We start from the raw sequence: 26184 nt of genomic DNA, 5'->3' as shown, positions 1-26184 counted from the left end.
GGACCAGGGCTTAATGCAGTGCTCCTCAGGGTTTGAAGAACAAGCGAGGGAGACCTTGAGAGATTAGAAATACCTTTGAGTTCAGATGAAACACGACACCAGAGATTTCCAAGTTTCTGCTTAAGAGCTGTGGGGAAGGTGGGACTTGAAAGGTGTTGGTTTTAGAGTTTTCTGGTAGCTTGGGGGAGACTAGGCCCCTAATGCAGCACTTTCTGGCTGCTCTTCCCTGGACCACCTGTGTTGGCATCATCTCAAAGGCTTGTTGGAAATACAAACACTTGGGTTCTATCCATACCCACTAAATCAAATCATCTGGGGCTAGGGCTCAAGTGTCTATTTTCCATAAGCAGCCCCCTGATAACCAGGGGCTGGGACTGGGAACTAGAGTGCCCGTTCTGCATCCTCTTGGAAAGGCTCTGAAGTCCCTCCTGACAGAGGAACCTGGGCTCCAGGCACTTCCTGAAGCATGTCAAACCCCACCTCCAGCCCCAGTTGAGAGTGCTCAGTGGAACGGCCAGCTCCACCCTCCCCACCCCAGCTACCTGTCAGACGTGAGCCAGCAGCCAGTGTAGCCAGAGTGCAGGCAGGATTTCCTGCCAGGAATTGGGCTGCCTGGCCATGCTCTGGGCGCTCTGGCCCAGGTGGCTGACAAGCAAGGGGCTGCCCCTCCTGGGTGCGGTGCAGCTACAGAAGCGAGAGAAGAGGGGACCTCAGTGGAAGCAGTGGCGGGTAAAGTACCTGATCTTCCTTGGGGGTGTGGACAGGAGAAGTTCTGGGAGCCCAGTCCGCTGTGGGGACTGGGGCCAACCCCGGGAATGCATTTGGATTTGGGCCAGGACCAATTTGCTCCAGATTACCTGGCAGAGCTTAGAGAACCTGGCCAAACAATAATCTTGAAAATAATCCCACCTGGTTAGGAAGTGGAGGGCAAGGGGATGTGACACGTGCAGCTGGTTGGGTCAGCCTGGCTGTAGAGTTGGGGGGCTGGTGGTTGAGGGGGTGGTGAGAGTGAGGGGCTCGCTGGGGTCAGGAGGAGACAGTCTCACTCCTGGGAGGCTGCAGTCTGCTCTCCTGAGCCCAAGCTGCCCAAGTCTCCTTAGTGACTTGTCAGACCAGTACCCGCTACATGACTCTAGGTTTCCCTTCACCTGCCCACCCTGTCTTGGGCCATCTTTTAGCCTTTGTCAGGAGCTGGCGGGTGCAGCTCATAACAGTTTTCTCTTTTGATGATCTCCTAAACACCTTATTCGAGGTTTCACTGCAGCTGTTCAGCTATAGCAGCGGTACTATAGTCAGGGGAGCTGCACGCTTGTGGTGCACAATAAACATAATTACTAAACATAATTAGTTAATGGATTAAGCACTTATGCTGGGCACTTTGTATGACTTCTCATTTAAAACTCATTATAACCCTGTGAGATTATCATCTTAACACTCACTTTAGAGACAGGGAAACTAAAGCAAAGGGAAATGAAGTGACTTGCCCAAGGTCATTTAGCTATTCCAAGGTGCAGCTTCTATTTGATCCTGGCCCGACTGATTTCAAGGTCACATTCATCACCAATGTGCTCAGCCCCCAGTACTTCACCTGCTAGGGCCTCTTGGGTTCCTGGCGCAGGGACATCAGTGACCCTGGGCCAGGCTGCCTGACGCTCTGTGATGGGATGAGGGAAACCCAAGATGGGCCCCACAGCTGGCTTCCTGGAACTGAGTCTTTCTGTCCTTTCAGCGAGAGACCCACCCCTTCTATGACCTCCAGGTGAAGGTGCTGAGGGCCAAAAATATCCAGGGCACAGACCTGCGTGAGTGACCCCTAATGCCACGCTTTCTCCCTTCCTCTCCCTGGGGCCTCCCCAATAGGGGCTGCTCAGAAGTACACATGTGTATTTAGAGTCTAGTGGATGGAGGTCTGTCTGGTGAGGGAGCCCAAGGGCCAGGCAGGCAGGAGCTGGAGGGGAGGGGAATACGCAGACCACTGACTCCTCGCTGAGTTTGGCACATGGAGCAGTGCCAGCCTGGGTGAGCGTGTGAGGCCCGCTGCTGCCAGACGTCACTGTCTGCTCTCTAGGGGTTTCCATTGCAAGGCTCACACTGGGCAGGAGCTTGGAGCTCGTTCTCTGGATCAGGCCCTTTCTGGAAATTACCCCGTGGGCTGTGCTGTCCCATAATCTCTTCAACTGGTCCCCACAGAACCTCCATCCTGTTGAATGGGAGGAGTCTCCCTGGTGGAGATGGACTCAAAGTCGAAGACATGGTCTCTCGCCTTCTCCCCACCCCAGCCTGCTCCATGGGCAGCCTCCCCTCCCCTCTCTGCCCTTCCTACCCAGCCCCAGCTTCCTCCAGGCAACCTTTCCAGCCATGAGCTAGAGGCTGAGGACCCCTGTCCATCCTACCTACAGTGTCCAAAGCTGACTGCTATGTGCAACTGTGGCTGCCCTCAGCATCCCCCAGCCCCGCCCGGACCAGGGTGGTGGCCAACTGCAGTGACCCCGAGTGGAACGAGACCTTCCACTACCGGATCCATGGTGCCGTGAAGGTGAGGGCTGGGCTGCAGAGGGGGAAGTCTACTCCCAGATGCTTGCCCTCTGCCTGGTCTCAGGTCCCCCCTTTCGACACTGTCTCCAGAATGTCCTGGAGCTCACCCTCTATGACAAGGACATCCTGGACAATGACCAGCTCGCTCTGCTGCTTTTTGATCTGAGGAGCCTCAAGCCAGGCCTACCACACAGACACACCTTCCCCATCAGCCAGCAGGTGAGCCACCCCACCTGGGCAGTGGGCTCAGCCCGAGGAGACGAGGCGCTGGGCACAGGGGTCTCCAGGTCAGCATGGGCCAGGCCTCCAAGACAAACCTCCTCCCTCCTGCAACCCTGGAAGGAGTGCAAACACTCCTTCCCTGAGTGAAGCCAGCACATGGGCTCCTCGAGGGCACAGACTCCGTGTGTCTCTGTCATTCATTAATCCTCAGTGTCTAGAACATACCTGCCCACAGCCTTGAATGGAAGGAGCTCCTGGTGGTGATGCCACCACCCCGTCCTGGGCCCATAAGCAGCCACGACAGCGGTCTCCCTTCTAGTCCCTGGAGCTGAGTAGGATCGGGGGTAGGGGGAAGGTCCTGAAACTCTAGGAGTACTTGAAAAGCTGGTGCTCCCTTGCTCCCTCCATGTAGGAGTCACACGAGCTGCAGGTGGAATTTGTTTTGGAGAAGAGGTGAGTTCCAGTGGAGCCCATACCCTCCCATTTACGCTGAGACCCTCCCAGCTCCCAATCACTAGGTCCTGAGCTGACCTGGCCTGAGAGGGGAGGTCCTGATCCTGACACCCACCCCTATCCCCCAAACCTGCCCTGTTCCCCAAGTGCTTCAACTGCTTTGGTTACATTATTATGATAACAGCCATCTTGAGGGATTTATGTGTCCCTTGCAGCCAGGTGCCCGCACCTGAAGTCATCACTAATGGGGTCCTGGTGGTGAGTAGGGGAAACCAGTTGGGGGATCTTCAGGGCTTGGGGGGGGGTGCTTTGAGGAGTCCGCAACTGAGCCCACTTGCCTGAAGGGCACTCAAGGGGAGACATGTGGGGGAGGCATCTCCAGGGACAAGAGGGCACCTTGCCTCCACCTGAGGGAATAGCCCAGAAGCCAGCCTTCCCTCCTGGGCACAGCACTCTGCTCACTCAGGCCGCTGGCTTCTGAGACTGCCAAGGAGCCACTGGCCGGGGCCCCTCCTCTCCTCCCGCTTTCCTTCCAGGGGCCACTGCCTCTGAGTCCTGGGAAGGGGCTGTGACAGAAGACCCCTGCTCATAAGGCACAGGCCCTGGGAAGGATGTCAGCTCAACCTTTCCCCAGAGAGCCCTCTCTCCCTCTCTCCTGGTTCAGGCCCTGTTCAGGGCCCCATGGATGCTCTGGCTCCCACAGCCCTCTGCTTTCCTCAGGCTCAGCCATGTATGAGAATCCAGGGCACCCTCAGGGGCGATGGGACAGCCCCACATCTAGAGCACGGTGAGTCTGGCCAGGGGCCTGGGGTCTTGCCTTCTCTCCTTGGAGGTTGGAGGCTGCTGGTTTCAGGAAGATGGGTCTTAGGCAGAAAATCCTTAATCTTTCATTGCTTAAAGCTGACCAAGGATGAAATGGATTGCCTCTGAAAGTCGTGAATCTCTGGAAATATTCAAGCACAGTGGCTGTATCAGTTCAACTACTGATGTACAAAAAATACCCACAAAATCTCAGTGGCAGACGCATCTGGAGGTCAGCTGGGGCAGGGCTGATCTAGGCTGGGCTTGGTGGGGTGACCTGGCTCGGCTCCCATGTCCCTCGTCTACCTTCTGTGACCAGTGGACAAGCCTGGGCATGTCCTGAAGACATCTGCAGAGGTGCAAGAGAGCAAGTCCAGATGAGCAAGAGCTTTTCGAGACTTTGGTTACATCACAGCCACTCACCAACATTTTGTTAGCCAAAACAAGCACAAGGCTGACTCTAAGTTGGAGGGCGAGGAATACAGAGGCTTCTTTAGTGGGAGGAATTGAGGTCACGTGGCAAAAAGTGAGCCCTCCAGAAGTGAAGAACTGGGGCCGTTGCGGTCTGTCACGGAAGGCAGGCACTCAGGAGGGGGCCCAGGTGTGGGAGTGGAGCGGAGGCTGTGTGGCAGCTGAGGTCACTCCCACACTGGGAGTCTGGGCCTCTGGGCCAAGTGCTGCCCAGGTAACATGGGCACTTTCTATGAGTCAGGCACTGGGCTAAGCATTTTATAGTGTTTTATTTTTGAATCCTCAGAACAACCTTGTAAAATAGGTACAGTCATTCCTGTCTTTTAACTCATGAGACAGAGGCTCAAAGAAGCTTCCTTAAAGTCACACAGTCAATAAGTGATGGAGCAGACCCGGGCCCAGGACCTGTTTGCTACCCCCACCACAGCTTTTATTGTTTCTTTCTGTGAATAGTCCATATTAGTCTCAGCCTGAAAGCTGTGGTGTGAATAGAAATATCACTTATTTTTAAATTTCCTTCCAGCCCTGCTCATGCCAAGTCTCAGGCCTCATTTGATGCCAAAGAAGGCATATAGGGAAAGGGATTCCATCTGGACCTCTGCTCCTGAGTGTTTGGATCTGGGGCTCTTTTGTGGGTCTGTCTGGTCCCCTCTTCATGGGTGTCATTTGTAGCTCTTTATGTCTGGGGTCTTGCTTGCTCTCCAGAAAGCTGCAGAGTCAAGGGCAGGCCCTGCTGCTCCTGGGCCCCCAGGCCTCTCCCTGCCTCCTCCCAGGCTGGCCTCACCCAGGCAGGGCCAGCTCTCCTCTGCTTCCCCAATCCTGTCTGCTTTGTGCCATGAAACCACGTCCTCCTTCTACCTCCCCTGCAAACCCTCTCTGTTCTCACAAGGTCTTATGCTTCGGAAACAATGTGCAGCTTATTTGCTTTTTCTCTGGCCACAAACCTGCCCCAAGGCCCTCAGCATAGGGCTTGAATAGGGCAACAGAGGGGAAAGTACCTGTTGAAAACTGGTAATTAATGTAATAATTAATATAGGATCATTATGATATGAGGAGAAGGCAATGGCAACCCACTCCAGTATTCTTGCCTGGAGAATCCCAGGGACGGTAGAGCCTGGTGGGCTGTCGTCTATGGGGTCGCACAGAGTCGGATACGACTGAAGCGACTTAGCAGCAGCGTTATAATATGATCCCATATATATATTTTAAAAATATACGTTTTATACCAGGCTTCCGAGGTGGCACTGGAAAGAACTCACCTGCCGATGCAGGACACAAAGAGACCTGGGCTCCATCCCTGGATCAGGAAGATTCCTCGGAGGAGGAATTGGCAACCCACTCCAGTATTCTTTCCTGGAGAATTCCGTGGAGAGAGGAGTCTGGTGGGCTATATAGTCCATGAGGTTGCAAAAGAGTCGGACACAACTGAAGTAACTTAGCATGCACTCATGTTGTATACTTAATACAATAATCTCAAAATCATCAGCCCCATAAGCCCTGAGCAGGAGCTCTTCGCTCAGCAACAGCCCCCAGTTCTGACCAGGACAGGTTATAGGACCCTGAGTATCTTTTGTGATACCTTGTCTGTGGGACACGGTGTCAGAGACTGAGCAAGGTGACGAGCTGACATTTCCAAGGGGAAGAAAAGGGGAGTTGCTCCCAGGGTGCCGCCATCGTGAGCCACACACACCCAACCCTCACCCCCTCGCCTGGCACTCCCCTGGGCCCTCTGCTCTCAGGTCCTAGGCAGATTCAGCTGGCAGTGCCCGGAGCCTACGAGAAGCCCCAGCTCTTGCCCTTGCAGCCTCCCACGGAGACGGGCGTCCCAGCCATGTTCACCTTCCACGTGAATCCAGTACTCAGCTCCAGGCTGGAGGTGGGCCTAGGAAAGAAGCTCATGGTCCAGGTGAGTGACGTGGCCTGGGAAGGAGTGAATGACAAAGTCAGTCCAGTCTGGATGAGGCCCCTTTCCCTCCACTCTGAGTGTTTCCTTCTCTGCAGGGCGACCCGAGGGTCAAGGAGGAGACCCAGACCAGCAAGCCTGGCATCCTGCTCTCATCTCTGGCCCTAGGCCAGGAGCAGCAGTGTGTCGTGGCCCTGGGGGAGGTAAGGCCCTGTCCAGGTGCCTGAGGGATCCCTGCCTGCTCTGTCACCACCAAAAAGGGTCAGGGGGAGGAGGTCAAGATAAAGCCAGCCTGGGGCTCAGTCATAGTGTCCACATCCAGGCCACAGTTACCAGAACAACCAGTGCTGTGAGTCCCACTCAGTGCTCTGGTGATGGCTGTTGTCTCTTCCAGGGCAAGGAGGTGGCCATTAGTGTGAAGGCAGAGATGAGGTGAGGCAGTGGGGGGCTATTCTGCTGACTCAGCGCAGCTGGGGGTTGGGGGTGTCTGGTTCCCGGGGGATCTTCCTGGGGGGTTCCCTGGAGTGTGCATCTGTCTGCTCCTGTGAAAATGGGTTTGCTGGAGGCTCTCCTCCACTGAACCGTCACCCAGTACCCCACCCCCGACCTCATCTGAGGCAGCTCTGGGGACCTTGACCTGCGTCTTGGCTTCGACCTCTGTGATGGGGAGAAGGAGTTTCTGGAGAAGAGGAAGCGGCTTGTGTCCAAGGCCTTTCAGCAGGCTTTGGGGTTGAGCCACGCTCCTGATAGTAGCCAGGTATGGAATGAAGGAGCCGGGCCCCAGGGTGGCTGGGACCAATTCCAACTTCTTCCTTGAGAGGACTGATTGTGTGGCTAGGAGGTGACAGGAAACGTTGAGGAAGCGTGAGGACCACTGGAGGAAGGCAGCCAGCGTGTTTGCCTGAGCTGATGGGCATGCTCGGGAGAGTCAGGACCCCATACATAATGGGGGCTGAGCAGCCTCAGCTGAGGGGGCTCTATTAGTCTGCTCTGGCTGCTATAACAGAACACCCCAAACTGGTGGCTCAAAAAATGGACATTTATTATCTAGCCTGGAGGGTGGAAGTTCCAGATCAAGGAGCCATCAGGGTTGGCATCTGATGAGGCTGCTCTTGCTGATTGTAGACGGCCACCTTCTGGCTGGGACCTCACATGGCCTTTCCCCTGCACATGTGCAAGGGTTTAGGGGAGTCTCTTTCTCTTCCTATTCTTACAAGGACACCAGTCCTATGGGATGAAGGTACCCTTAGCACCTCACATAATCTATATCACCTCCTTATTGGGCCTCCCCCCCATCTCTGCGGGAGGCTGCAGGGGCAAGGACATGATGCAGTCTATAACAGTAGACAAAGAGATTTGGAAGTGGAGGTTCCGTGGGAGCCTATGTTTGGGAGGCAGGGGGAAAGGCAGTGCTGAGGGGGAGACCTGGGGAAAATCGGGAACGAGCAGTGGCTTCCTCCTGTGCCCGGCACTGACAAGCTGAGCAAGCCTAGACTTCTGGTTTGGTAATGCCTGCCCTGCCTCCATTCTGTGGGCAGAGGGTAGAAAGTGCACAGGCCTGCCAACAGGCCCTCTGCCTCCTCCAGCCCTCTGAAGGCACAGTGACCTTGTTGGGATGTGGCCCCAGAGCATTTCTTTCAAGACAGGAGAAGAAAGGAAAAACAGGGAAAGGAACCAGAAGCCTGGGCTGGAATGAACCAGACCTTCCTGGAAAATTTGAGGAGCCAAAAAGTTTCTAGTCTGATCCCACCAGGCCCCTCTGATCCTAAAAAGACATTTGGGCACCTCTTGTGTCTGGGGCAGGTCCAAGCCGTATGCTGGCCTTTATCACTTCAGTTCTTGTTTTCAGCTGGGGGTAACTTCATGTCCCACCCATCTAGGGGACATTTGTCATCACCACTGGGGGAGGGGAGGGGCGTGCTACTGGCGTCTGCTGGGTAACAGCCAGAAATGTTGCTCAACATCCTATAACACAGAGAATAAGTTCCTTACAACAAAGAATGATCTGGTCCAAAATCACCAACAGTGCCAAGGTTGAGAAACCTTGATTTTGCTGTTTTGAGCAAATCCAATATACCTCCCAAGTACATACTTTCCTGGTATAATGTTAAGAGCCATCTCTGAGGCTCTACTGCCTCAGTTTGATAGCCTAGTACTTACTATTGGTATGATTGTGGACACAGTATCTAAACATCCTGAGCCTCAGTTTCCTCATCTGTAAAGTGGGGATGCCATTGGGTTGCTTTGAAGATTCGGTGAGATAACACAAGACTTTTAGACCAGTGTCTGATATGCTAAGCAGTAACAGATGAGCAATAGTGGGAATAGATGGTATCATGACTATCATTGTGCCCAGGTGCCAGTGGTGGCCGTGCTGGGTTCAGGAGGTGGGACCCGAGCCATGTCGTCTTTGTATGGCAGCCTGGCTGGGCTACAGGAGCTCGGCCTCTTGGACACTGTGACCTACCTGAGTGGGGTCTCCGGGTCCACCTGGTAAGTGAGGTAGGGGCAGGACAAAATAAAGGAGAGCTCTGAAGGGGCAGGGGCATGACCTGGTGATCTGGTGAGGAGGAGCAGAAAGGGACAGGGTCCATAGGGCCCTCTGAGTGGGTGGTGCAGGTCAGTGCAAGGGATGGGGGAGGAGGGTGACTCACAGACACCTGCATGTCTCTATCCCCTTGCTCTGCCTCCCTGTCCCTAATTCCCTCCATACCCAGGTGCATCTCCACACTCTACAAGGACCCAGCCTGGTCCCAGGTGGCCTTGCAGGGCCCTATTGAGCGTGCCCAGGCTCGGGTGTGCAGCAGTAAGATGGGGGCAATGTCCACGGAGCGCCTGCATTACTACGCCCAGGAACTGGGAATCCGGGAAAGCAGTGGCCACAGCACTTCCCTCGTTGACCTCTGGGGCCTTCTTATTGAATATTTCTTGTACCAGGAGGTAAGAGATGAGTAGGTAATAAATAAACGTGGCTCCTGTCCACCTTACCCCATCAGCGCTTGGTTCCACTAAAGCTTTCCAAAAAGTTAGTGCCTAGGCCTCACTTCCAGAGATGCTGGTTTTGGTTGGTGAGTTGTCAAGCCCTAATTCAGATCTGCTTTGAAAGTGTCCCAAATGATTCCAACCTGCTGTTGAGGAAGAATGCCACTCCAGCCCACTGGCCAAACAGGCATGGTGCACATCACCTGGTGATTTCTCCTGAAACTACAGGCCCCACAGACACTAGGAAATGAGATGAGAGCTGAGTGAAGTTCTTAGGACCCTGGGGACCTATGGGTCCTGGCCCACTGCTGTGTGGCTGTTAGTCGTGAAAGTGATATCTTGTTTCTAAGAAAAGAATACATGTTTTCTAGTGATTTACTCTTTAAAAGAAAATAGAGTGGATTTTCAGTTGTTCCTTTAAAAATGTCGCTTGACCCCCTTGGGTTCTGATATGCTTTCTTGAATGGGAAGAAGGGGGAGGATGTTCCCAAAGGCCCTGGAACTGCACAAAGCCCACAGTGGCCTCCGCTCTGCTGCAGCCCAAAGCTTGTCCTTTCCAGAGTTGTCTCTATATTACAGCCCTTAGTCTTGGAGGCACACCATACTGCGCAGGGTGACATGGGGCTGTGGGAAGGGAACTCCCAAAAGGCCAAGTGGTCTCCTTTCTTGACCAGGAAAATCCTGCCAAGCTGTCTGACCAGAAGGAGGCAGTCAGCCAGGGCCAGAACCCTTACCCCATCTACGCCAGCGTCAACGTCCGCAGCAACGTCAGTGGGGAGGACTTTGCAGGTGCCAGGGTGTGGGGACCTAGAGAGCAGGTAGAGGCAATGGTGGGGGCGGGTGCAAGAGGCCAGGGTTCTCAGTGTACAGGTGGGTGCCTTGGGGCAGCACAGTGGGCCTGCTGCACCCTGCTCTGGACAAGGCAAAGATTCCTGCTCAGGCACAAGGGTGGTGGGGAACCATGGGCTCCTAGTCAGAAGCCCCTGGTGACATTCCCTTCACTTTGGCTCCCAGAGTGGTGCGAGTTCACCCCCCATGAGGTCGGCTTCCCCAAGTATGGCGCATATGTTCCCACCGAGCTCTTTGGCTCAGACTTCTTCATGGGGCGCCTGCTGCAGCTCCGGCCCGAGTCCCGGATCTGCTACCTGCAGGGTACGTCTAGGTGGGAGGGCTGAGGACAGGGCAGGCTCTGTGAAGTGGGTGGAGGGGTTGTAAGGGCCTGGGGCCTTGCCTTTCTCCCTAGGTATGTGGGGCAGCGCCTTTGCAGCCAGCCTGGATGAGATCTTCCTGAAGACCTCTGGCCGGGGCCTCAGCTTCCTAGACTGGCGCAAAGACAGTGTGAACATCACAGGTGAGAGCAGAGATCCCCCAACCAAACCCTCCCCAGCCCTCAATACCTCTTTCCAGCAACAGTACCCTGCAGAGGCCTAAGGAATGAGGGAGAAGGACTTGGATGTCCCATTCGGTTCAGAGAAGTACTGAGAAGATATCTTCTGGTTTAGGATCTCTGGATGCCCAGAGGTCTATAAAGAGGCTGGAGGATGGGGGGCCCATGTCAGAAAATGGAGTGGGAGCTGTGAGTGCTCTGTGATAAGCCTATGCCTTTAAAAGTTTCCATTTGAGCTTCAGTTAGATCAATTTGAGGCTACTGGGCAGCTGGCTGATCCTCTGCTCACCCACCTCAGGGTTCCCCTTCAGCCCACTCCTTAAATGGCCCATGAGCTTCCTGCTACGTAGAATACCTTTCCCACCTTTCTTCCCTGGGTAACTGTTGCCCTGTTCTAAAAGTTCAGCTCAGACATCATTTTGTCAGGAGGCATCTCTGTTCCACTCCGTCCCCCCAGGTTGATCAAGGGTCTGACTGCCAGGGTCCCGTAGAACCGCACGCGCATCCCATGTGGTCCTGACCTCAGGGCATTGTCACCATTATGACCTCTTTATGTGACTCTTCCCTGGTATGCTGTGAGCCCTGGACTGCCAGGGCAGGGCCCGTCCATCTCTGCTAATCCATGCCCAGCACAGTGGCCAGCATGACATGTGATAATTGCTCAGCAGGGTGAAATTCTAACTGGAAGTTGCATATGCAGCTTGAAGGGTAGGTGGTATTTAATACATGCTATGTCATAGGCAACTTTCAAAATGTGGGGACCATGGAAAAAAAGTCATTTAAGTTTGGGAAGCAGTGGTCAGAGGTGTGGGAGTTGGGGTTGGAGAAAAGGAGGGGTATGGGGAGATGAAGCGGGCTTTATGAAGCACAAGGACCACTGGGCGAAGGAGGGCGCCACTTCTCACTGTATTTCACCCTCCCACATCCACCTAGATGACTGCCAAGACCTCCAGCTTCACAAACCAGGGCGGCTGAGAACCAGGCTCTTCACCCCTCAGGGACCCTTCTATCAGGCTTTGCTGGACATATGCACCTCCCGGTTGACCTCAGCCAAGAACTCCAACTTCACCCGGGGCCTCTACCTGCACGAGGACTATGCGTCTGGCAGGGAGTTTGTGGCCTGGAAAGGTGGGTGCTGCTCTGGGCAGGGTCCCACCTACTGCCTGTGCCTCTGGCTCTCTGAGGCCAGTTCTGCCTTTTGACCATGATGGGGGTGAGTGTGGAGCTCCAGCTGCCCCAGGGGGCTGGCAGGGGAAGGACTGTGATGACTGTGCTGGGAGGCAGGGCTGGGAGCTGAGATGGGAGACCTTGTGGCTGTCAGAGACAGGAGGAGAGCTCTCGACAGAGAGGGGTGAAGAGAAGAGGGGTGCTGCAAAGCGCAAGCATTTGTCTTTGTGCAGATTTGCATCCAGACGCCTTCCCCAACCAGCTCACTCCCATGAGGGACTGTCTATACTTGGTGGACGGAGGCTTTGCCATCAACTCCCCATTCCCGCTGAGCCTGCAGCCACAAAGAGCTGTGGACCTCATTCTGTCCTTCGACTATTCCCTGGATGCCCCTTTTGAGGTAAAGTGCAGGGCGGGTGGGGCATGGGTCTTTGCTACAGCATCCTGGCTGGGCATTGAGGGATCGCCCTTTAAGGAGGGCTTGGGTTCTGAGCTGTGGGTGAGCACCTTTGTGAACACTGTTAGCAGTTCTTGTTACCCCATCTGGAAGGTGATGGGGGAGAGTGAGAGTCAGGAGAGGCGGCCAAAGAGAGTCCTCAGGAGGCTTTATCCGGGTGAAGAGGAGACTGCTGTTCTGGCCCATGCTGTTTCTGATGGATTCCTTGCTCCTGTCTGGGCCTGGGTCTAGGTCTGCTGTCCCTTGGTTACAGTGGTAACCACAGAGCCAGCAGGGCCCCCCCAGGGAGTCTCGGGCAGCGGCTCCCTCCAGCTGTGTGGGGTTTTGGAGGTGGGATCTGTCTGTGTTGCCTGAAGTCACTTGGCTGGTTGGGGGCAGAGCTGGCATTGAAGCCTGGGCCTGTGTGAGTCCAGGGGGGCCTCAGGTAGGGTCAGAAGTGCAGAAGTGAGCATCCCTACTCAGGTCTTACAGATGACAGAGAAGTACTGCCTGGACCGAGGCATCTCCTTCCCTAGGATTGAGGTGTCCCCGGAGGACATAAAGGAACCCCACGAGTGCTACCTGTTTGCCAAGGCTGAGGACCCAAGCTCACCCATCATACTGCACTTCCCCCTGGTCAACCGTACCTTCCGCACACACCTGGCCCCAGGTGAGGGGAGCCTGGGGTCTGGGTCTGGTACACAGAGCCCTGGGCTGGTGAGGAGGTTGCTGTCCCCAGGACGATGTATGAAAGCCTTCCTCTTGGAGGCCCCGAGCTGGCCTCTGCTTCCTAGACTCAGCATACACATTGGCCCGGCTCCTCCCAGTGAGTGAGAGAGCTGAGATGGGGGCCCAAGCAGAACCCATGGAACCAGCTGGATGTCCTGGGGAGGTGGGCTTTTGGACTGGCAACTCCTAGTCACAGAGTACCCTAGCCCGGCCTCTCTCCATGTCCCATCACAGGTGTGGAGCGAAAAACGGCTGAGGAGAAGGCTGGTGGGGACTTTGTCATCAACGGGCCAGACACTCCCTATGGCATGATGAACTTCACCTACGAGCCCCAAGAGTTTGAGCAGCTGGTGGCCCTGAGTCGATACAATGTCCTGAACAATGTGGAGACTGTGCGGAAGGCCCTCCAGCTGGCTCTAGACCGGCGACAGACTGGGGACAGGACTGGAGGCTGACCCAGGCTGGAGTTGGGGGACTGGGACAGAGGAGGGACCCTGGGCTCCAGACCAGGGCTTGGTAGGGGGAGGAGCAGCGGACCCTTCAGGGCTTCTGCTTCTCATCTCTTTGGAACCTGCATTGAGGTCCCCAGGCTCTGGGGATGTTCCTCCAGGGTGAAGCCTGGACTTTTGAGGGTCCCTTCTCCCCTGTGTTTCTGGGAGGAGGTAGTATGTCGGGGAGGGGATGTATGGCAGACATGAACAGTTCTCATCTGACACTGGAGTGTGTGGAGGGACTCAGGCAACCATCGTGGCCCAGGGGCCATGCCAAACACAGAAGGACTTCAGAGGGAAAACGTCTTCAGGCCCTCAAAGGTAGGGGTGCTGAGAGAGCCGAGTGCAGGTTATTGCCCTAAACTGACACCAGAAGCAAAGATGCGTCCATCCAATCCACACTTCCTACAAACAGCCCCAGCCCTGACCACCCATCCCTCCATGCCCCACTGCATCTGGAAGCTAAAGGCATCCAGAATAAAGGGGGACCACATCGGTTGCCCATCTGGGTCACTCACCCCAGGGTCCTGCCTGTTAATTCCTCTTCACCTATGGCCTCTTCTCCCTGCCTCATGGCTCCCCACCCTTCTGTGCTCAGCCTCCTGAAGGCTGTGGGGTGATCTCCGCTCCTGGCTGGGCTCCAGCTGGAGGTTCCCCATGCTAATTCCCCATCTTTGCTCTTTAAACTTGGGTCACATCCTCTTATCAGGTGTAAAGCTGCTACCTTGAGCAAATAGTCTCACCATTCCCAGAAGTTAAATGAGTATTAGACATACTCATATCCATTTATTGGGGCAGAGCAAACATGAACCTGCGTGTGTGTGTTTTCCCAGTGGCTCTGGCCTGTGAGCACCTGTCAGCTTCCAGGGATGGGCAGGGGTAGAGAACCTAGCTGGGAACTCAGAGCCTGGGTTCCCACCTTTTTCACAGGTGTGTCCTGCCATCTGGGCCATCTACTTCCCTCTCCCTCTGCTTATCATTTCTTCTGAGCCACAAGGAGCCCTCCAAACATCCGAAGCCTCTCCAGCATTGGCAGAGTTCCAGTCTGTGGAGAGGAGATCCACAGTGACTGGGCTTGGTGTGGGGGTCTTCAGGCCCTCTCCCCCTGGCCAGGCCTCTGTGGCCTCTTTCTCCTCCCACTGCCCCACCCAGCGCTGAGCCACCTGGGGCCCTTCCATGGCCCAGCTGCTATACAGTAAGTCCCCGACACACGAACTTTCAAGTCATGAACTTTCAAAGATATGAATGTGTGTTCCATCAGCATCAGGCCCTAGTGAAACTGCAGCTTGCCTTCCATCTCCTCGTGCTGACCATCCTTCTGCTCAACTATCTCCCACCTCCTTTTCTTCATCCAGGCAGTAACTCTTTTTGCCTGTTCACTCAATGCCCACCCCTGTATGCCAGCTTTTGTCGTGTACTTTTTAAGATACTGTACTGTAAGATTAAAAAGGTTTTCTTTATGTTTGTTTATTATGCATTATTTGTGTGAAAAGTATTATAAACCTATTATAGTACAGTATTATATAGCCAATTGTGTTAGGTGGATATCTTGGGCTAACTCTGTTGGATTTAACATACAAATTGGACTTACAAACATGCTCTTGGAGTGGAACTTGTTCGTACGTTGGGGACTTACTGTACTCACTGCTCATTCAACAATCCCCTGCTGCCAGGGGTGCTCACTTTGGCTGTTGCCTCTGCCTAGATCTGTCTCTCTCTCCCCCCTTCTCTCTCTCCCTCAATCACACATGCACACGTAGGCATGCTGTCCAGGGCCCAAGTCACTATTCCTCTTTTAATCAGGGGATCTATGTGACAAAGCCTCACCTGTCCTGACTCTGGGAAGAAGACCGTAATTCTGGTTTCCAACTGGGAGGAAGGTGTCTAGATCCCAGTGGGTGGCCCTAGCCTGGCCTGGGATCTGAGCCTCTAGCTGGATAGGAACCAGGAGGGCTGAGGGAGCTGGGCCTCCAAAGGGCCAGTGCTTTTTGCTGGTGTGGGGTGGGGCTCCTTGGGTCTCTCCTGCCTCCTCCGCAGGGCCCATTGCCCCTCAGATAGGCCATCTGCTTAGCTGATGTTTGCACACCTTTAATGACTTTCTCCTTTGACCTCCTGTCTTCCTTTATCTTTCTTTTTGTCGGAGTACAAAATTGAATAGTTCTATAGTGGAGGAGTTAATCTTTCGTGTCCTATCTTTTTGCCTTTTCATACTGTTCGTGGGGTTCTCAAGGCAAGCATACTGGAGTGGTTTGCCACTCCCTTCTCCAGTGGACCACGTTTTGTCAGATCTCTCCCCCATGACCCGTCTGTCCCGGGTGGCCCTACATGGCACGGCTCATAGTTTCACTGAGTTAGACAAAGCTGTGGTCCATGTGATCAGATTGGTTAGTTTTCTGTGAGTGCAGTTTTCAGTCTGTCTGCCCTTCTGATGGAGAAGGATAAAAGGCTTATGGAAGCTTCTGAATGGGAGAGACTGACTAAGGGGGAAACTGGGTCTTGTTCTGACTGGTTCCAAATTGGGAAAGGAGTACATCAAGGCTGTATATTGTCACCCTGCTTATTTAACTTATATGCAGAGTACATCAAGAGAAATGCTGGACTGGATGAAGCACAAGCTAGAATAAAGATTGTGAGAAGAAATACCAATAACCTCAGATACGCAGATGACACCACCCTTATGGCAGAAAGTGAAGAAGAACTAAAGAGCCTCTTGATGAAGGTAAAAGAGGAGAGTAAAAAGTTGGCTTAAAGCTCAACATTCAGAAAACTAAGATCATGGCATCTGGTCCCATCATTTCATGGCAAATAGATAGGGAAACAGTGGAAACAGTGACAGACTTAATTTTGGGGGGCTCCAAAATCACTGCAGATGGTGACTGCAGCCATGAAATTGAAAGATGCTTGCTCCTTGGAAGAAAAGCTATGACCAACCTAGACCACTTATTAAAAAGCAGAGACATTACTTTGCCAACAAAGGTCCATCTAGTCAAAGTTATGGTGTTTCCAGTGGTCATGTATGGATGTGAGAGTTGGACTATAAAGAAAGCTGAGTGCTGAAGAATTGATACTTTTGAACTGTGGTGTTGGAGAAGACTCTTGAGGGTCTCTTGAACTGCAAGGATATCCAACCAGTCCATCCTAAAGGAAATCAGCCCTGAATATTCATTGGAAGGACTGATGTTGAAGCTGAAACTCCAATACTTTGGCCACCTGATGCAAAGAACTGACTCATTTGAAAAGACTCTGATGCTGGGAAAGATTGAAGGTGGGAAGAGAAGGGGATGACAGAGGATGAGATGGTTGGATGGCGTCACCGACTCAGTGGACATGAGTCTGGGTAAACTCCGAGAGTGGTGATGGACAGAGAGGCCTGGCGTGCTGCAGTCCATGGGGTTGCAAAGAGTTGGACACTACTGAGCAACTGAACTGAACTGAACTGATAGTGGAGGAACTGTGGAATATAAATCTTCTGAGTCCTGATACGTCTAGACTTGGCTTTTCTTGCCCTGACATAACAGTCTAGAGGAGGGAAGAATTCTTGGTTCAGACTTCCATTTACTCAGATTTTTATTTTCCTTGTGTTGGGTATTGCTACTGGGCAGCCTAATGTCAAATACATTCTCATCCCATTGTAGGTAATTTATCTTTACCTAACTTTTAGGGTTTTCTCTTTGTCTTTGATTTTCAAAAGTTTCACTATGATTTTTCTAAAGTTACAACTTGAAAAAATGAGTAAGCTCTTTTGATTTTGAGATTCATGTCTTTTTGAAGCTCTAAGAAATTATCTACCAATTTTATCAAAACACTACTCCTCTTCATTCTCTCTCTCTGGATTCCTATTAAATGGATACTGAAATGTATGAATGGATCCTCTGTATCCCTAAACTTCCTTTTACATACTCAATTTTTTCATTTGTGTGGCATTCTGGAACTTTTCCTTGCATGATTTTTTGGTTCATAAATACATTCTCCACCTGTGGGCAGTCTGCTCCTCTATCCATCTTCTGGGGGATGGGTTTAACTTTTGACTGTCACATTTCCCTGCTTAAATCCCCAAATAAGATCTTATGAAACTACCCATTTTCATTGCTTGGAAATGGTTGACCACTTATCTCAGATGGTGTTAATATGCACATTTGATGGAAATTTTCTGATTGTTATGTGAACAGTTTCCTCGGGGCAGATTCTCTGTTGCCTACCCTTCATGGGCTTTGCCTTCGTTAGATATTTGGTAATTCTTGGTTGTCATTTCATCGCTAAGAGGGTTATACCCAAGCTCCCAGCGGTGATGGCTCCTGGTCGGGTCACTGGCCATGCAATGGCAATGGTGGCCTTCAGGTGGCAGTGTGGGACTCAGGGAGGCGGTGCAAAGGACACAGTTCTAGAGACAGACCCGCAGAGCCTTGAAGAGACGTTATGAATTTATTAACCTATGTTTGTATCTGATGGGTTTGGTGTTGCAAGGGGCATGTAAAATATTACAAAGGAGAATTCCAGTTTCAAGATGTAAGACAGAGGACAGGCTGAGATCACTCCCCAGGATTTTTTTAAAAATTAACAATTTTCAGTTACCCAGTAAATTTTCTGAATTTGTTTTTTAAGAAAAAATTTAGGTTAAATCAAAAATTGTACATTCTAAATAATAAAAAGTTAGATGTTCTATTTGCAGGGAAGCAATGGAGATGTTGACATAGAGAACAGGCTTGTGGGCACAGTGTGGGAAGGAAAGGGAGAGACGAATCGAGACAGCAGCACTGAAACTTACATGTACACTGCCACGTATAAAACAGACGGGCGGTAGGAATTTGCCGCATGACGCAGGGGGCGCGAGCCAGTGCTCTGTTACAACCTAGAGGGGTGGGAGGGGGGAGACGGGAGGGAGGTTCAGGAGGGGGACATGTGTACAGTTAAAGCTGATTCACGTTGCTGTATGGCAGAAACCAGCACATTGTAAAGCAGTTATCCTCCAATTAAAAATAAATAAAAATTTTAAAGTTAAGTATTATTGTTGCATAAAGTTCTATTCTATGAATAATACCTGAGTTTCTTTTTGGATCTCCAGGGTACTTTTTAGTCCCCCAATGCACCATCAATCTGAGGGGACGTCCATTCACTTCCATAGGACCAGTCAACTCTGACACACAAAACATAAAGAACCTCTTGGTCTGAGAGCTGCCAGCCTCACTAAGGTTCTCAAGGGCCACATACAAGGAGCCATGAGGGTGAAATGAGACAAGGTGGTTGATATGCTGAGCACAGCAGCTGGCAGGCTGTCTGCTTTCAGCACTGGCTGGTTGCTCTTTTCTAAGAGGTGCTAAGCAAAAACAAGACCAGGAGCAGACTATGGCTAAGATCATGAACTCCTTATTGCCAAATTCAGACTTAAATTGAAGAAAGTGGGAAAACCACTAGACCATTCAGGTATGACCTAAATCATATTCCTTATGACTATACTGTGGAAGTGAGAAATAGATTTAAGGGACTAGATCTGATAGAGTGCTGGATGAATTATGGATGGAGGTTCATGACATTGTACAGGAGACGGGGATCAAGACCATCCTCAAGAAAAAGAAATGCAAAAAAGCAAAATGGCTGTCTGGGGAGGCCTTACAAATAGCTGTGAAAAGAAGAGAGGCGAAAAGCAAAGGAGAAAAGGAAAGAAATAAGCATCTGAATGCAGAGTTCCAAACAATAGCAAGAAGAGATAAGAAAGCCTTCCTCAGTGATCAATGCAAAGAAACAGAGGAAAACAATAGAATGGGAAAGACTAGAGATCTCTTCAAGAAAATTAGAGATACCAAGGGAATATTTATTGCAAAGATGGGCTCAGTAAAGGACAGAAATGGTATGGACCTAACAGAAGCAGAAGATATTAAGGAGAGGTGGCAAGAATATACAGAAGAAATGTACAAAAAAGATCTTCACGACCTAGATAATCATGATGGTGTGATCACTCACACTCACCTAGAGCCAGACATCCTGGAATGTGAAGTCAAGTGGGCCTTAGAAAGCATCACTACGAAAAAATCTAGTGGAGATGATGGAATTCCAGTTGAGCTATTTCAAATTCTGAAAGATGATGCTTTGAAAGCGCTGCACTCAATATGTCAGCAAATTTGGAAAACTCAGCAGTGGCCACAGTACTGGAAAAGGTCAGTTTTCATTCCAATCCCAAAGAAAGGCAATGCCAAAGAATGCTCAAACTACCGCACAATTGCACTCATCTCACATGCTAGTAAAGTAATGCTCAAAATTCCCCAAGCCAGGCTTCAGCAATATGTGAACCGTGAACTTCCAGATGTTCAAGCTGGTTTTAGAAAAGGCAGAGGAACCAGAGATCAAATTGCCAACATCCGCTGGATCATGGAAAAAGCAAGAGAGTTCCAGAAAAACATCTATTTCTCCTATATTGACTATGCCAAAGCCTTTGACTGTGTGGATCACAATAAGCTGTGGAAAATTCTGAGAGAGGTGGGAATACCAGACCACCTGACCTGCCTCTTGAGAAATCTGTATGCAGGTCAGGAAGCAACAGTTAGAACTGGACATGGAACAACAGACTGGTTCCAAATAGGAAAAGGAGTACATCAAGGCTGTATATTGTCACCCTGCTTATTTAACTTATATGCGGAGTACATCATGAGAAACCCTGGGCTCGAAGAAGCACAAGCTGGAATCAAGATTGCTGGGAGAAATATCGATAACCTCAGATATGGAGATGACACCACCCTTACGGCAGAAAGTGAAGAAGAACTAAAGAGCCTCTTGATGAAAGTGAAAGAGGAGAGTGAAAAAGTTGGCTTAAAGCTCAACATTCAGAAAATGAAGATCATGGCATCCGGTCCCATCACTTCATGGCAAATAGATAGGGAAACAGTGGAAACAGTGTCAGACTTTATTTTTTGGGGCTCCAAAATCACTGCAGATGGTGACTGCAGCCATGAAATCAAAAGATACTTACTCCTTGGAAGGAAATTAAGACCAACCTAGACAGCGTATTAAAAAGCAGAGACATTGCTTTGCCAACAAAGGTCTGTCTAGTCAAGACTATGGTTTTTCCTGTGGTCATGCATGGATGTGAGAGTTGGACTATAAAGAAAGCTGAGCACTGAAGAATTGATGCTTTTGAACTGTGGTGTTGGAGAAGACTCCTGAGAGTCCCTTGGACTGTAAGGAGATCTAACTAGTCCATCCTAAAGGAGATCAGTCCTCAGTGTTCATTGGAAGGACTGATGTTGAAGCTGAAACTCCAATACTTTGGCCATCTAATGCGAACAGCTGATTCTTGAAAAGACCTTGATGCTGGGAAAGATTGAGGGCAGAGGGAGAAGGGGACGGCAGAGGATGAGATGGCTGGATGGCATCACCGACTCAATGGACATGGGTTTGTGTGGACTCCGGGAGTTGGTGATGGACAGGGAGGCCTGGCATGCTGCGGTTCATGGATTGCAAAGAGTTGGACACAACTGAGTGACTGAACTGAACTGAATCACTTTGAGCTGCAGAGAAGTGGTCTTTTGGTTGGTCCTAAATGACTTGGTCCTCATTGCTCCCCATACCCTGCCAGGTACATTCAGAGAAACCTAGCTCAGACCTGGACTTGCTGTCGCCACATGGCTGGGGGTAGGCTGGTGATGCTGACCAGAGTGACCTGTCCCCAGCCCCAAACCTCCCCTAGGCTGGTGGGGCGGATCTAGCCACCTGGGGACATTTGACAGGACTCATCCCTTGTCTTTGCTCCATGAGTCTTCCTCTTCTTCTTCCTTCCTGGCCTGGGAGAAGGTGGTCCATCTCCTCCCAGGTCCAGTTGTTCCTGTATGCACACACGCGTGCTCTCTCTTTGTTTTATCAGCTGTACCAGAAGTTCCTGGTGGTGCTGGCTGACATCCAAGAGGTGAAGAAAAAGCCCTCAGCGTGGAAGCCACCCAAGGGTGGAGCCCTGATGTCCTCACAGATCCTTGCCTTGCTGAGCTGGGCAGATTCAAGGCCCCATCCCTGTGGGGTTGCTTCTGCCACCACCCAGGGAGCAGGTCTCTCTGTCTAGAGCTTGGCTTGGAGTGGAGCTGGAGCCAGGGTGGAGGGGTTGGAGGGGAAGAGCAGAGGCAGCCAGTAGCCAAGGGCAGGGCGTCTCAGCCAGTGGCTGCTGTTCTCTGGGATTCCTGAATGAGACATCAAGTTCCTCAGTCCTCAAGGTGGCTATCAGGGCCTGGGGAGTTTGCAGCCCTCTTAGCCACCTCCTTCAGCTCCCTGAAGACCAGTCCGTTTACCCTTCTGGGCCAGGCAAGTGACATCACTGTAAAGGAGTATTGTAACGTGAAGGGGTGGGAAGTACAGGCTTAAGGGAACACCTGGCCTTCCTCAGCCATGACAGTCTTGCATTACCTGCTGGAATTAACACTGAGGACAGAGCCTTCACACAAGCCCCTTTCCTTGCTTTTGCAAGACTGGCATGTGGCTCCCAGGTGTACCTGCAGTTTCATGCCCAGAGGAAGCCCCTGATGGGCATTAGCCTAGATGCCTCTCTCATCACCCCCCTTTCTTCACCTGTGCCTTCTTCTGAGCAAAACACTACATGTAGTCTGCTTTCTCAGGTCCCTCCTGACGTCCCATGTGCCAGCTACCGAGGGTATCTGCATGTGACGGGGTCCCTATCTGGACACAGATAGGGGTCTCTCATTCCCAGACTAGGCCCAGCTTCGGGATTATAGTCCTGAGCTGTGTCTGGACAAACAGCTTCCCATCAGAGAAGGCTTGCTGTGGGGTCAGGCTGACCCCAGGAAATCCAGGAATGAGAGGCTATGTGGGGGTCCAAGACCTAAGATCCCCTTTAGCTAGGGACAGTGTGGCCAGGGACCTGCTGCCAAGCCTGCACCAGCATAAAGTCCTGGTGTTTCCAGCTGCCGCAGAGAACATCACCCATTAGCAGCTAGAAGTACTCTACTGTAGGCTGGGAGAGCCCAAGGCTGCAGGAATGGGGGAGGTGGGGAGAAACAGCAGCTGGAGAGCAGGCTGGGTGTCCAGGACTCCTTTGGAACCTGTTGGCTATGTGAACTGATGCAGGTTTTGAGAGGTCAGGAAGGTGGAAAGAAGCAGCAAGGGTGACTGAGAGGGAGCAGGCTGGTGCGGTAAGAGAAATACCAGGTTAGTGTGGTGTCCAGGAAGCCAGGGATAAAAGCATTTCAAGAAGAGCTCTATCACCGGTGTCATATGCTGTTGAGAGGTCAAGTGAGGTGAGGACTGAGAACTCATCACAGGACTGGCCATGGGTGCTGACTGGGGGCCTAGACAAGAGCAGTTTGGTAGAGCAGTGGGAGAGAAACCCGACTGGTCCAAGGAAATTGGAGGAGAAAAATTGGAGACAGTGTCGGTGAAGCTCTTGGAGGTCTAAGCAGTGTAGAAGAACAGAGAAATGGGTAAGTAGCCGAAGGGATGTGATATGGGGGGAGCAAAAGAGTTGTTCCTTGGAGAGTGAAGAATTATTGCATGTGTAGTCATTCACGGGTATGATCCAAGAGAGGAAGAGTAGAGGATGCAGGAGGGAGAAAGAAAAATTTTAGACCAATGTCCTTGAATAGGGGAAAGCGGATGGGACCTAGTGGACGAGTCAGTGGTTTGGCCTTAGATCAGAGAGGGACAACTGGCTTCTAGCTGCAGAAGGGAAGGCTGGGGACATGGCGTGGTTGTAGGTTGCTGGTAGAACTTGTAAATTTATTTCTAATTACTTCTATTTCTCAGTGAAATAGGAATTGAGGTTCTCAGCTGAGAGTCTGGAGGAGGTTTTAGAGGTTTATGGATAGTGGAGAAAGGATGACTGAGTTATTGGAGTGGCAGAGGAAACGGACTAGGGACATAGATGAGGCCGGCTGGGCAACACAAGTACCCACCTGAGGTTCCTGGCCACAAAGTGAGTGCAGGTGCCAAGTGGTCCAAGAGTTGGATTCCACTAGGACTGAGTGTTACCCAGGGAGTGTAATGAAGCAAGAGATGGGCAAATGGGTTAAGAATGGGTGTCAGTGCACGATTATAATGACGGAACATAGAACTGGTGACTTTCTTCTCATTCCTGGGAAAGGAAGATAAACAGCATTGAACCCCTTGGATTCTCATGTGGAGACTAGCCTCTGGGTATTTCCAGTTCCAAACATGAAAGCCAGACTCTGCCCAACCTGGAGGCCTCATGGGGGCTTCTGTGACCTGCTCCTAACCTCCTCTCCTTTCCCCTCACCCGCCCCCTGCCCCAAGGCTGGTGTCCAGGGCAGTAAAGACTTGGAGCGCTTGTACCATGAGGTCACAGCGCCATGCTGCAGACTGCACATTCTCCCTGATACCGTGGGGGTTAAGGGTGAAGGAGGCCACCAAAGAGTTTGGGTGCCACACTCTGTCCCCCCAACGGCTGGAAATTAAACCCAATCTGTGCTGGGCACAGCCACACCACTCCCTGGGCTGCCCTCCCAGGCCTGGGAGCTTCTGTTTGGAGGCACAATAAAACCACGGCTACTGCTTTGTCGCTTTGGGCTCCTTATGCTGGTAGACCAGCAGGCAAAGGAAGGAATTACTTGCCATCCTGATGATTCTGATCAGCAGCAGCTAGAGCAGCTGCTCTAGAATGAGAGTAGGGAGGAATATATTTGGCATCAGATGATCCTTGATTTTCTCACGCAAAGTTTTAACTGTAAGTTGGGAAAATATAGCAAACATGGTCTGTTAACAGTATGGGAACCTGAACTCCAGATCTCTCCGAAATGAGGGTCTGGGACACCCCACCATGGGAGCCACTTGGACCAGTGGAAGTGGTGATTCAGGGGGAGGAGAACCTAGGATGGGGGCTGGGGTGGTGGTGTAGGGGGCAGGTGACAGTATCAGTTACAGGTTTGGGGCTAGTGGTAGCAGCACAAGCTATAGTTCATTCTGTTATTTCTTCTCTTGTATGTGTCCCCAGAAATTGTGTCCAACCAGAATCCTGGAAAAGATGTTCCTGAATAGAGCGAAATGAATATGGGAAGCAGGTGGATCTGAGCGGTACGGAATGTGGACTGTAGTGAATGCTATTGGTGTCCTACCCTTCACAGTGTGGGTGGGCCTCATCCAGTCGGTTGAAGGTCTGACTAGAACAAAAAAGACTGGCTTCCACAAGTGAGAAGATATTCTCCAGATGGCTGCCTCAGACTTCACGAGCATCACTGGCTCTCTTGGGTCTCCACTCTCCAAACGTGGACTTGCCAGCCTCCATAATTGCATGAGCCAATTCCTTATAATAATTCTCTTTATATGTATACAACCTATTAGTTCTGTTTCCTGGGGAACCCTAATACAGGTGCAAACTGTTACAGAAAGTGCATCTCAAGGCTAAGGAGAGGCCTGTGTATCTAGTACCCCAGCAGGAACCATCTTTATGTCTTAGGAAAGATATAAAAGTTCCATTTCTCAGCCAATCTCATGTGTTGGAATACTCAGCTTCATGTTCAAAGGGCTTGTCTCTGGGATATTAATCAGCACTACCTCCTATATTTCTCATAACGAGACCACTTCCTGGGAAGTTCCTGCCATAAGTCCACGCACGCCATTCCTTATTTTGGCTTTGCAATTCAGGGTGTGTTCCACACCCTGTTATGTACACTCTGAACTCTTTCTGAGCTCAGGCATCGCCTGCATCCTTGCTCCTCTTCCTGCCTCTATGGCTTGATCTTTGCTGCTTTTGGCAGTCTTTCCACATATTTTGTGGGTTGGGATTCAAATATCTTTTAGTTTCATCGAAGGTGGAGTTTGTGTTTCTACTATTATGTTCCAGTGTTGCTTTTGGAGAACTTCTAAGAGAAGGAAAAATGCTTAATTTGCTTCATCATTTAAAAATCTTGTAGAATATTTGAGTGTTTACAAATTTGATGTGCATGAAGTCATATCTTACTGTGATTTTAATTTGCATTTCCTTGAATACTAGTGAGGTTGAACATATTATTTGTGTGTTTCTTGCTATCCTGGTTTGCCTGATTATAAATTTGAACATTTTTTCTATTCAGTTCTTTGTTTTTTTGTGACTGATTTGTAAATGCATGAAGATATTTTTGATTCTGATACTTTTTGTGGATAAATGTGTTGCAAACACCTTCCCTCGGTGTATGGCTTGGTTTTCAACTTTGGAAAGTGTCTTTTATTAAAAAGTGTTGTATTTTAATTTCATTTTAATATAATTGAATATGGGCTTCCCAGGTGGTGTGAGTAGCAAAGAACACACCTGCCAATGCAGGAGACATAAAAGACGGATTCGATCCCTGGGCGGGGAAGATCTGCTGGGGGAGAGCATAGCAACCCACTCCAGTATTCTTGCCTGGAGAATCCTATGGACAGAGGAGCCTGGTGGGCTATAGTCCTCAGGGACCCAAAGAGTCGGACACAACTGAAGCAACTTAGCACACACGCATAATTGAGTATATGATTGTTTTCCTTTATGGTCTGTGTTTTTTGTTCTTGTTTAAGAAATGTTCTTTATTCTGATATTGTAAATATCAAGCTCTTTAATTTTAAGTATAAGGTCTAAATTATGTTTTCCCCAGCACCATTTAGGGAACAGTTCTCTACCCTCTGATCTACACTGCCACTTTCCTCACCT

The 26184-nt window shown here is 51.0% G+C and overlaps 1 protein-coding gene and 1 long non-coding RNA gene across 7 annotated transcripts; both read left to right on the top strand.

The window, feature by feature from the left end:
- Positions 1 to 547: 547 nt before the first annotated feature.
- Positions 548 to 15037, top strand: PLA2G4F (phospholipase A2 group IVF). Of its 6 annotated transcripts, XR_001041588.4 has the most exons (21): positions 548 to 729; positions 1730 to 1802; positions 2400 to 2536; positions 2626 to 2754; positions 3170 to 3210; positions 3426 to 3468; positions 3931 to 3997; positions 6222 to 6388; positions 6484 to 6588; positions 6780 to 6817; positions 7007 to 7142; positions 8742 to 8878; positions 9103 to 9325; positions 10042 to 10156; positions 10382 to 10519; positions 10611 to 10718; positions 11688 to 11882; positions 12155 to 12321; positions 12841 to 13027; positions 13321 to 13898; positions 14508 to 15037. XR_001041588.4 is itself a non-coding variant. In XM_004010476.5 (20 exons), exons 1-20 carry the CDS (start codon positions 619 to 621, stop codon positions 13539 to 13541), a joined length of 2538 nt encoding a protein of 845 aa, XP_004010525.2. In that variant the 5' UTR covers positions 548 to 618; the 3' UTR covers positions 13542 to 15037. The 6 variants fall into 6 exon arrangements, 5 of the variants coding, with proteins under 5 accessions (XP_004010525.2, XP_012036655.2, XP_060275098.1 ...); XM_004010476.5 differs by having other exon boundaries at positions 13321 to 15037; XM_012181265.4 differs by lacking the exon at positions 10382 to 10519 and having other exon boundaries at positions 13321 to 15037.
- Positions 15038 to 22604: 7567 nt separating this feature from the next.
- Positions 22605 to 25684, top strand: LOC121820064 (uncharacterized). Its single transcript, XR_006060522.2, has 2 exons — positions 22605 to 22990; positions 24517 to 25684. It is a non-coding gene; the product is annotated as an uncharacterized LOC121820064 (long non-coding RNA).
- Positions 25685 to 26184: the final 500 nt, after the last annotated feature.

This window comes from Ovis aries, chromosome 7 (assembly GCF_016772045.2).
Source record: "Ovis aries strain OAR_USU_Benz2616 breed Rambouillet chromosome 7, ARS-UI_Ramb_v3.0, whole genome shotgun sequence".
NCBI classification, from domain to species: Eukaryota; Metazoa; Chordata; class Mammalia; order Artiodactyla; family Bovidae; genus Ovis; species Ovis aries.
This window is presented reverse-complemented; position numbering and strand designations above follow the sequence as displayed.